This window comes from Microtus pennsylvanicus, chromosome 1 (genome assembly GCF_037038515.1).
Source record: "Microtus pennsylvanicus isolate mMicPen1 chromosome 1, mMicPen1.hap1, whole genome shotgun sequence".
Classification (NCBI taxonomy): Eukaryota; Metazoa; Chordata; class Mammalia; order Rodentia; family Cricetidae; genus Microtus; species Microtus pennsylvanicus.
The window spans coordinates 85,191,088-85,203,108 of NC_134579.1; the positions used below are offsets into that span (position 1 = coordinate 85,191,088).

Genomic DNA, 12,021 nt, shown 5'->3' on the forward strand with positions numbered 1-12,021 from the left:
CAAACTTTGTATGAATCATGGAACTTTCAGGGAGAGGCAGAGGGCTTGAAGCCAGGTAATCCTGGTTTTAAGTCAGAGGATGTGTCTCTGGGAAAGACAGGGTTTTTCTTAGGAGCCCACAACCTTCTCTTTGACTTGTAACCAACAGGCTGTATCTCACTGGGATGTTACAAGAAATAAACAACACAATGTCTGATATAAACCCACATGCACAAATGTATTATTTAACACTCTTTCTTCCTTATCTCTTTTTATTCTATAGTTCTTTTTCTTTTCTCCCCCCCCCCGCCACGTGTATGTTGATGTATACATGTGAACAGGAACACAAGCACCCATGTGGAGGGGGCATGTTGATGCCAGGTGTTCTCCTCAACAGCTCTCTCCTCACTTTTGGAGACAGCGTTTCTCTATGGACCTAGAGTTTGCTTCTTTCAGATATACTGGCTGGCCAGGGAGCTCTGGAGATCTACCTGCCCCGTTTCCCCAGTGCAGGGGTTACAGGTATGTGCCTGCTGGGCATCCAAGCTCAGGTCTTCATGTATTTCAGCAAGTATGCTAACTGGAGCTATCTTCAATCCCTGGACTCCTTTTTAAAAGCTTTCCTTCCTTCCTTTCTTCCTTCCTTTCCTCCCTCTCTCCCTTTCTCCTTCCTCCCTTCCGTCTTGTTGACAAAGGACCTTACACTGTAGCTTAGGTTGGCCTGGAACTCACTGTGTAGTAGGCTGACCTTGAACTTGAAACAGTTCTCCTGCCTCAGATGCCAGGATTACAGGATAAGCTACTATGCCTGGATTACTATGCCTGGTTTTGTTGGAGATACATTTTTTAAAGTAGAGGAAAGATAGGGATGCATCTAACTAGTTCTAAAGACATCCAAGATCTGGTGCCAAAGACTCTGTTCTTTTTGATCAATATACAGATCCCGAAATGCAGACACTCCAAGGAAGGCAATATACATTACTTGACCATTCTCCCGAAAGCAAGATCTCAGGCATCAGAAAACCATCTGAGCAGGTGGGAAGGAAAATGCATTGTAAAGCACACAGTTGTTTGGGGTCATTAAGTTGTACAACTGTTGTTCCTCTTTTCAGGGAGACAAGACCCAAGGAAAATAGCAACCATTTAATGTTTTTTTAAGAATATTTATTTATTTATTATGTATACAATATTCTGTCTGTGTGAGCCACCATGTGGTTGCTGGGAATTGAACTCAGGACCTTTGGAAGAGCAGGCAATGCTCTTAACCTCTGAGCCATCTCTCCAGCCCCCATTTAATGTTTTATGCCAAGGAGGCCTTTTGACATATTTGGATGTCACATGAATATGGACCAAAAGGAATAAATCTTATTGCTGTTAGCTGTAGTAAGGAGCCTGCTTGTTCATCCCGGAAGTTCCTGGCTGCTCAGCCCCCAAATAATCACACAGAAACTATATTATTTAAAACACTGCTTAGCCCATTAGCTCTAGGTTCTTATTGGCTAACTCTTACATCTTAATTTAACCCATTTCTATTAATCTGTGTATTGGCACATGGCTGTGGCTTACCGGGTAAAGTTCCATCTGGCTCCAGAGGGACTACATGGCATCTCTAGACTCAGTCTCCTTTCTCCCAGCATTCAGTTTAATTTTCCCCACCTACCTAAGTTCTGCCCTGCTATAGGACCAAAGCCGTTTCTTTATGCATTAATGGTAGTCACAGTATATAGAGGGAAATCCCACATCAGTTGGCTGCAGCTTGGAAATGTATGATGGGTCATGTGTGATACATGTGTAGTGTGCTCCACGAGAGAAGAATGCTGTGAGAGAGATTTGCAGAAACAGGAAGAAGTACCTGATTTGGAATCTTTAAATACAGATACAACATGGCGTAGGAAATTAGAAAGCTGCTCGGCGCTCTTGGAGTTCTGATTTTTGGGTGTGATGTCTTCGTGGCACCAAAGTGGACCAAATGCCCTAAAACAGAAAATATCAATGTTAAACACATGGCTGCCATTTTGTGTTAAAAGACACACTAGAAGGTTCTAACTCCAAAGATAAAATGTAATTCTAAAAACGATTTTATTATTTTTAATTACGGTTATGTGCCATAACTGCAGTACTCACAGAAGCCAGAAGAGGGTGTTAGATCCTCCGGAGATGGAGTTACAGACCTGATGTTGGTGATGGGATCTAAACCTAATATCCTCTGGAAGAGCAGCGAGTGTTTTTAACTGCTGAGCCATCTCTCCGGCCCCATATATATATATATATATATATATACTTTAAATTTTACTAAATTAACTAGAGAAAGCATATCAAAACTTCTGCACATACTCAAAAATAACTCTGTTTGTGGGGATTTGCTTTTGATGTTTCTTAAAAGACTAACAATTGTGCTCTAGTATAATATGAGTATGTGGGTGTACATGTCATGGCGCAAATGGGGAGGTCAGAGCACAGTTCTGTGGAGTCTCTTCTTTCTTTTGCCTTCACAGGGGGTCCCAGGGATTGAACTTGTATTGCCAGCCTTTCTGGAAAAGTGCTGTTCCTACTGAGGCATCTTACCAGCATTATTTTAAACTCATTTACAACAGTTAAAATCTCCTATTTTAGGCCAGCAAGATGCTCAGCAGGTAAGGCATGGGCCACCAGGCCAGAGGATCTGCGTTTGATCCCTGGGACCCACACGGTGGGAGGAAAGAACTGATTCTGGCTAATGTCCTCGGACATCATGGCAGGCACCCTCCTGCACCACGAAGTAAATAAGTGTAAAATGTTCGATTTCAAAAGGCCAGTGCTTGGCATACTGTAGGCGTTATATTTTGTTTGAGGAGTGATGTAAAATGTTAGGAGTTCGCCCAGATGAACGTTTGCTGCTGCTCAGAATCACATCATCAAGGTGTGGGACACTGTGGAGCCAACAGAAAATGGCTTCTATTACCTAAACTTGTGTTTGAACGGTAAGGATGGGATGGGGGAGCTGGAGAGATGCCCAGTGGTTAGAGCACTCGCTGGCTGCTCTTCCAGAGGACCTGGATTCAATTCCCAGCCCTCACAAGGTGGCTCACAACTATCTGTAACTCCAGTTCTGGGGCCTCCAAAGCTCTCCTGTCTCCACAGGCACTGTACATACATTGCGCACATATGTACATATGTAAGTAACACACACAAACATATAAAGCTACACAATTATCTTTTCTAAAGAATGGGGAGGAGTTGATGAGGTGACTGCTAGCGGACTCTAAGCAGCAGCCGTAACTGTTGACAGCTGTGGGCTGAGCGTGCACGACTTAAGCCCCTAGGGAGGACAGCAGACTCCAGATCACCTGTATGCAGGCTTTCACACACCACTGGCCCTCAGGGCACCTGCAATTCTGAAGCCTTACTGACGAACATGGAGAATCGGAAGACCTGAGAAAACAGGACCATTTCTAGTTTCCCTTGATTCTGACGCCTGACTAAATGGATTCTTCCCCTCTGTATTTCATGTCCCTTTTGGCTTCCGACTCCGGAGCGGATGAGCAAATGGTCTCCGAGTACGTGCCCCGGGGTGGACTGTGGTGAACATCCTCGGGCCTGACTGCCGCCCCCCTTACCTGGTTGTCAGAAACTCAATGAGCTTGTTGGCTTTTTCGTCTGTTTCAGCGGCTGTGTCCACGTCTTCTACCTCCTGGGTCATCTGTGGGAGGTTCCCACTGCTGCCACCAAGACTGATGCTGGAGGACGTGGAGCTGGAGCTCAGGCCGGAGTCTGGCACTGGGGACGACTGGTCCTCCCTCAGGAAGTCAAAGCCGCCTGGTGGGAAGAGAAGACAGCAGGAGGATGGGCTAGGGTGCCAGCAAGTCTGAAGTGCGACCCTGAAGGGCCTTTGATTTGGGCTGTGGTTATGAGTCCCCAACACCAGTCATGCGTCTTTCCTTCTGGCCTGAGGTGCATGGCCGTGCCTGCCAGTGTGTAACGGGGATCATGGGGAGACATGCTGTCTTCCACACGGGGGTTTGGCTAGATGCTGTGGTAAAGGGGAGGTGCGTGTGTGTTGGCATATCTTAGCTAGATCAGCTAACTACAAAAGGCCAAGTAATGGACAATTTAAACATTTAAAATGATTCCTTTGAAAAACACTAGTTACTCAATGGCTGATGGGTAAGTTAGATTTAATGTTTTTGAGTAAATGTGACTATGAGCTTGACTAAGTTAAATGTGTATTTAATATGTGTGTGGGGACATATGTTCATATGAACATATAATATGCCATATGAACATATAATATGCACACACATATATGCATTTGGTGTTTGGGATTAGAGCAAGGGCCTCATGCATGCTAAGGATATATTTTATCACTGATCTGTACTCTAACCATGTATCAGAATATTTTAATGAGCTATATAGCATGATGTCCAAAGAACTATTGCATAAGAAAATACTTTTTTTTTTTTAAGCTGGGCAGTGGTGTTGCACGCCTTTAATTCCAGCACTCAGGAGGCAGAGGCAGGTGGATCTCTGTGAGTTTGAGGCCTGCCTGGTCTACAAGAGCTAGTTCCAAGACAGGGTTCAAAGCTACAGAGAAACCCTGTCTCGAACTGCCCCCACCCCCCCAAAAAAAACAAAGAAAAATAAAAGAAAATACTGGTTTTTTGAAAATAATGTTATTTTTCACTTCATATTTGTTTAACAATGTACATCTCTAGTTATACTGTAATTTGGAAATGTATATATGCAATTATCTTCCTTTTCTCTAGTTTTGAATTTTTGTGTTCCCCTAGATTCCAACAAAGCATAGACAGTCACTCAGTAAAGAGCAAACCCCTTCAGGGGACAAGGAGGGACACCTGGCACACTCGCCGTGTCCTGCTCAGGCAGGGGGCAGAGTCACCTTGTGGTCCCAGATTCTCATCCTTCTGTGTTCCAGGCCAGTGCTCTTGAGCGCTGAGCATTGTAAGGTCAGCATATCAAGAGGGACATACTCCCTGGGGGCAGCAGTCAAAGAATTATGAAAAATGCACTTTAAAACGCTCAGCCATAAAAAGGCTTTTCAGAGCCATGTTCACATGAAACGGTGTCATTTTATCACTGTGAAAAGCCGGAGGCCAGCACAAGGGAAGCGAGCGTGGGCTCCCTGGCCTCCCCCATCCACCTCCCCATTGGTGCTGCAGAAGCTAGCATCTCCCTCCCCACGGGTGCCGTGCTCACACCCACCCCTTCTCACCTGTATAGAGATATTCTGGCTGGTAGGCTGGCTGCATGGTTAGCGTCTTGGCTTCCCCCAGCTCTCGGGTCTGCAGGAGGACTGAGGCAATGGTGTGAAAGTTGCTGTTGCAGGAAAGGGCGATGAGGAGGTGAAGGAGCAGCTTTTTGCTGTGCTCAAAGACTTCAGGCCGATAATGGTCCAAACCTGGAACCGAGGGCACAATCTCTTAATGTCAACCAATGCTAACCGCTAAACCCCATGAGATTCAGGGATAGCAAGGACTCTAGGATGCCTGCAGGAATGCCTGTCGGGAGGGAGAACCACCGTTAGCGGTCTTTGTTAGTCTTTGTGTTACCAACATAATAAAGTTGGGCTTAGGGAAAATAAGATGCTTTGTGACTTAAATGAAGTGTTTGCTGGAGTAGGAGGGCCTTCTGTGTTATTTTCATTGGTCAAACAAAGAAACTGCCTTGGCCTTTTGATAGGACAGCATCTTAGATAGGCAGAGTAGACGGAACAAAATTCTGGGAGAAAGAAAACAGAGTCAGGCAGACGCCATGAAGCTCTGGCCTGAGATGGACGTAGGTTAGAATCTTCCTGGTAAGCCACCACTTCGTGGTGTTACACAGATTATTAGAAATGGTTTAATCAAGATGTGAGAGTTAGCCGATAAGAGGCTGGAACTAACGAGACAGGCAGTGTTTAAATGAATACAGTTTCCGTGTAATTATTTTGGGTGTAAAGCTAGCCGGGATGAAAAGCAGCCAATGCTCCCCAACTACAGCAGTTTTCATAAAATGTTGACAGCATGCCTTTTCTGACCTCTCCATAGCATTTAATGTGGTTCATATTCTTTTTGCTTGATGTATTCTCTTTCCTGGATCTGCTATTAAAGTGTCTTTTTTTAAAAAAATAAAAACATATATTTGTTAGCTATATTTTGTTTGGAAGTACATGCTGGCTTTGAGCTTGAGATCTTCCATTAGACACAGTGCTGAGATCACAGGTATGTGCCACCATGCCAGGCTTAAAGGATCTACATTCTGTTTCTCTCTTTCCAACATTTAACTGATGTTCTAGATGGTTCTTCTTATACTTTTTGCCCATCACTTGGACACCTAAAGCTAGGTACTTAGCCTGCTACATTCCCTCTAATTTTTTTTTCTCTCTCTCTGATTTTTTCGAGACAGGGTTTCTCTGTAGCTTTGGAGCCTGCCCTGGAACTAGCTCTTGTAGACCAGACTGGCCTCGAACTCACAGACATCCACCTGCCTCTGCCTCCCAAGTGTTGGGATTAAAGGCGTGCGCCACCACCGTCTGGTTCTCTCTTTGTTTTGATCAGATTTCACGACTTTCTATTTGTTTCCTCAGCTGAGCATTACCCAAATAAACTCATACTATGTTGGGTGTCTTTATTTATGTAATGCATTTTTAAGGTATGAACCACCATGTGGTTGCTGGGAATTGAACTCAGAAACTTTGGAAGGACAGCCAGTGCTCTTAACCGCTGAGTCATCTCTCCAGCTCTCTTTTGGGTATCTTGAAAGATGCATCATTAACAACACATTTAGATTACAGAAATGTCAGTGTTAAGCTATGACTGATCACCAGGAACAAGGCATATTACAGAGCATAAAGGTACAATGAGAAAGGAGAGGATTGATTTTATAACTGAAGCTAACCTATGTGCCATGAAGAACAGGTCTATGCAAGCCCTCTACGTGTTTATCATCCTGTTGGTGAGAATTCCCTTTAGATCCAGTCTTACCTAAGAAGACAGCGTGAAGTAGCAATGGAAGGTGAAGAGCCCAGTCTTCTCTCACACTGTGATCCACCACCATCTCGGTCATAAAAATCACAGCGATATTGCACCTGACCAACAACATGGAGAAACGAACGCCACTTTTATAAAGGATGTAAGGACTTCAGCAGGCCAAGTCACAGCTAAATGCAACTAAGATTCACTGAAAAGCTACGTAAAGGTACTTATTCAAGAGAGACAGAATTTTAAAAGTTTGTTTATTTTTACTGGATGTTTATAAGTGCCTCATTGTGTGCCATCTGCATGCAGTACCCACAGAGGCCAGAAGAGGGCACTAGGTCCCCCTGAAACCTATGTGATGCTGGGAATGAAACCCAGGCCCTCTGCAAGAGCAGCCAGTGCTGTTATCTCCTGAGCCATTTCTCGGGCTCCCCAGGAACAGCACAGAGCTCACTACAAGAAAAACCAGTTAGGCTTATCACAGAATGGTGAGTCTTCTAGCAACCAGAGCTGAAGAAAAGGGGAGAGATCGAAGAGGATTCCATCCCTTGAAGTGGTGTGCAATCTAATAGGCATCACCGAATTAGTTTCAAGATTACATCAAGGAAAGCTTCAAAGGGTCACAGGTTGATAGTTAACTAAACTCTGCTAATATTCTAGGATCTGGGGATAAAGTCAGTAAAACCCCCCCGATTTAAAAAGGGCCCTCCTGTAGTGAGGCCAGGCCAAAGTCCCTCATCTCACCGGTAGAGAAATCCTTCCAAAGCCAAGTGCTCATTTCTCTCCACCCCTGCATGCGCTCACCTGTGCAGCGGCCCCCGCGGAGTGATGGTCTCTGGGAGGTAGTCGACCAAGGGGGCCCAGCATCCTCCAGTACACGGCATGGGTAAAGGCTGTGGCTGCTTGGCCTCCGTGATCGTTAGCAACCAGCCCGTGTAGGGAGAGATCGGATCATCTGGAGGACGAGAAAGACACGGTGGCTTTATTTGCAGGGGGAAAAGACTTGTGCTGACCATAGTTGGTGTTTTCAGAAAGCATCTTAAACATGTATGCTTGCTGGGACAGCAACTCACTAAGTGTGCTGTTATATGAGTTAAACCAGCTGATTCTGTAATTATTTGATTAACTATTACTTGATGATTTATAGTTATTCATAAAAGAGCAAATAAAAATACAGATTAAAAAACGTTCAGTCATAATTCCCACGATAGGGAAATGTTCCCAGCCTTCCCCATTACAGAGAAATGCAGTTCTTTAAAAAAAAAAAATTATCTAGCTATCTATAATTTTTCTTATTTTGTGTGTATTGGTGTTTCATCTGCATCTATGGCTGTGTGAGGGTGTCAGATTTTGGAGTTATAGACAGGTGTGAGCTGCCATGTGGGTGCTGGGAATTGAACCCGGGTCCTCTGGAAGAGCAGTCAGTGCTCTTGACCACTGAGCCATCTCTCCAGTCCCTGAGATGCAGTTCTTATTTCTACTTAGCTCAGAGCAAGTGCCTGTCCTCTCATCCCACATCCAACTGCCAGGCCCGACGCTAACAGCGCTAACATCGCAGGGGACCGACAGGGGCAGGTACATGCCAAGCTCTGTCCTATGTACTTCCATCTTAAGAGTCTAATGGCGGGTATTCTCATACGAGAATATTGACCTCTCAACACAGTCAGAGAGATTTGCCTTCCGAGCACATACCTTGCATCTGGACACTTGTGTCTAGCCTTGTCTCTGTCTGTGCCTAACTTACCCTCCTCTGTCACCATGGCTCCTTATTGTCATCTTGCCTCTGTTCTCACTCTGCGCACACCCCGTGTTCCACAGAGAAGCCAGAGCCATCCCTTCGAAACTTTGCCCATGTGTCTTTCCTTGTTCAACACTCTCCAGAGGTCCCTTTTACACCCAGAAGGAAGCCCACAACCCATACAGTGACCTTAGAAGTCTTTACAAGGCTACCACGTTCCTCTCCTGGCTAACAGCCTCCTACTTCCTCACTGTTCACTCTGCCTCAGTCATGATGACTTCCTTGCTGGTCTGAGCATCGATAGACAAGACTTGGTCCAGACTCAAGAACTTCAGTTCTACTGTCTCCCCTGATTGGAATGGTCCTCTAGGCTCTCTTCTCAGTGAGGACTCAGTGCTCTGTCACACAAGAGCATAGTCGAAAGCCCCATGTCTGTCACACTCCGGGGCAGGTGTCAGCACACTGCTGAACCTCTGAACCCAAATTTTATTTATTTAATATTTTTGCATTTATTTTTATTTCATTTTATGTATATTGATGTTTTTCTTGGAACCAGAATTACAGAGAGTGTGAGCTGTCATGTGGGTGCTGGGAATTGAACCTGGGTCCTCTGTAAAAAGCAGCCAGTGCTCTTAACCACTGAGCCACCTGTCCAGCCCCTATTTATTTTTATTTATATGCATGTGCATGCCTTCCTGAACATATGCATTGGCACCACGTGTGTGCAGTTGCCCACAGAGGCCAGAAGAAGACATCAGATCCCCTGGAAGCGGAGTTACAGAGGATTATTAGCTGCTAACACGATACTGGGAATTGAAGCCATTGCTACTTCTCCAGAGGACCCAGGTTCAATTCCCAGCACCCACATGGCAGTTCACAACAATCTGCAACTCCAGTTCTGGGGAACTGATACCCTCTTCTGCTGGCAATGCCTATAATGTAAACAATTAGAACAATTCTTTAAGAAAGTTCCGCAACACAGACTCATGTCACTGGAGTGTCCTTTGTTTCTAGAATTTCTTTGATTCCTAGACAATTTATATTTGTATTGACTGTATCTACAGAGGCTGCCGAGGCCTCAGACAGAAGCTATGAGAGCATTCACCTTTCTGGTTTATTCAACTGCCCACGGCTTTAAGAAATTCCTACACAAAACCACCCCTCAGCTTAACAAGGGTTTCTGAGACTATGCCATGGGGCGCTTCAGTTGGCGATCATATCCTAGCCTGGGATTGTAGATGCACAAGACTGTAAATTCACTTCCAACACATTTCCAAAATTCAACGTTTCTTTTTTTTGGTTTTTCGAGACAGGGTTTCTCTGTAGCTTTGGTTCCTGTCCTGGAACTAGCTCTTGTAGACCAGGCTGGCCTCGAACTCCCAGAGATCCGCCTGCCTCTGCCTCCCGAGTGCTGGGAGTTGTGCGCCACCACCGCCCGGCTCTTTTCTTAAAAAAAAGTATTTATTTATTTTTATTAAGTTTGTGTGTGCCCAAGGTGGTCAGAAGAGGGGTTGGATACCCGGGAGCTGGAGTTACAGACAGTTGTGAGTCACCACGTGGTGCTGGGAACGGAGCACAGGTGCTCTGTGAGAGCAACCCGTGCTCACTGCTGAGCTACCTCTCCAGCCCCAGCAATATTTTCGAAGAGCTCACTTCTTACTAGGCTTTCTCCAACTTGGCGTCACCACGGGAAGCGCACAGGACTGGGTAAAGACCTTTCCAGACCTAACCACGAGGCCCCGGGTACTCACGTTTATCCTCATCGTAGGACCCTCCAGAGCTGTTGCTGTATCTTGACTCCAGGCGAGTGTGGGCTCGGATCACATTGCTAAACCTTCAGAAACGGAACACAGCTGTGATATGGCGACATGTCGGAATGTGCTGTTGCCCAAAAGCAGATTCTACAATGTAGTGGCCGGCTTTTTCCGTGTGTGTGTGTGTGTGTGTGTGTGTGTGTGTGTGTGTGTGGCAGGTAGTGGGAGGGAGGGCTTAGTTACAATGTTGCTGCTTTTCTTTTATCTTCCTTCTTCCTCTTCCTCTTTCTTTAGATGGGGTCTCACTGGCCTGGCCTGGAACTCCCCATGTAGACCAGGTTGGCTTTGAACTCACAGGGATCCACCTGCTTCTGCCTCCTGAGTGCTGGGATTGTAGGCCAATGACACCTGAGTTGGTACGTGCTTCTTACAGGACCATTACAGCCTTTATATCTGAAACATTTCCTTTTTCAGTTGGGAGGGCCAGAGGTCCCCTTCTGCATATCAGCAAAAGCCCAAACCTTGGGAGAATGAGGAAACTTTAGGATAATGTTGTAGTCGGCTGCAAAAGCTAACATCTGTTGTGGAATGAGGATGAGCATGGGGTTAAATGTCCCTGACAGGAGAGGCTCATCAGTCCGCCAAACCTGCTGAGCCGCTGAGCAAGTAAAGACGTGAAGAAGCAGAAACGCACATAGCAGCTACCTGAGCAATCTGGGCCTGGGGACCAATTAAAGCTTCCTGCAAAATATTCAGAGAATTTTCAGGAAAGTGACAGTTTGGAGAAAATGTAATCCTATGATTGGAAGGACTTTTCCATCTGCCCCTCTCGCAGATTGTTCAGCTAAGGGAAAAGAGATGGGCTACACTAACGTCCCATGTACTGACGTCACATACACTAGCGTCCCATGTACTAGCGTCACATACACTAATGTCCCATGCACTAACGTCCCATGTACTAACGTCACATACACTAATGTCCCATGCACTAACGTCACATACACTAATGTCCCATGCACTAACGTCCCATGTACTAACGTCACATACACTAATGTCCCATGCACTAACGTCCCATGTACTAACGTCACATACACTAATGTCACATACACTAATGTCCCATACACTAGCGTCCCATGTACTAACGTCACATACACTAACGTCACATACACTAATGTCCCATACACTAGCGTCCCATGTACTAACGTCACATACACTAACGTCACATACACTAATGTCCCATACACTAGCGTCCCATGTACTAACGTCACATACACTAACGTCACATACACTAATGTCCCATACACTAGCGTCCCATGTACTAGCGTCACATGCACTAACGTCACATACACTAGCGTCCCATGCACTAACGTCACATACACTGACGTCACATACACTAGCGTCACATACACTAATGTCCCATACACTAACGTCACATACACTAACGTCCCATGCACTAACATCACATGCACTAACGTCACATGCACTAACGTCCCATGTACTAACGTCACATACACTAACGTCCCATGTACTAACGTCCCATACACTAACGTCCCATACACTAACGTCACATACACTAGCATCCCATACACTAACGTCC

At 45.5% G+C, this 12,021-nt stretch overlaps 1 protein-coding gene across 6 annotated transcripts in view; it reads right to left on the reverse strand.

The window, feature by feature from the left end:
• The window catches only part of Fry (FRY microtubule binding protein), a 392,348-nt gene that overhangs the window by 67,160 nt on the left and 313,167 nt on the right, over positions 1-12,021 (reverse strand). For all 6 annotated transcript variants that reach the window (XM_075971622.1, XM_075971632.1, XM_075971584.1 and 3 more), the window contains 6 exons: positions 10,422-10,504; positions 7,737-7,887; positions 6,939-7,042; positions 5,189-5,374; positions 3,576-3,774; positions 1,832-1,953 (listed from right to left, as the gene is read on the reverse strand). In XM_075971622.1, the coding sequence (XP_075827737.1) occupies positions 1,832-1,953; positions 3,576-3,774; positions 5,189-5,374; positions 6,939-7,042; positions 7,737-7,887; positions 10,422-10,504 (845 nt within the window). The remainder of the gene's footprint in view (positions 1-1,831; positions 1,954-3,575; positions 3,775-5,188; positions 5,375-6,938; positions 7,043-7,736; positions 7,888-10,421; positions 10,505-12,021) is intronic.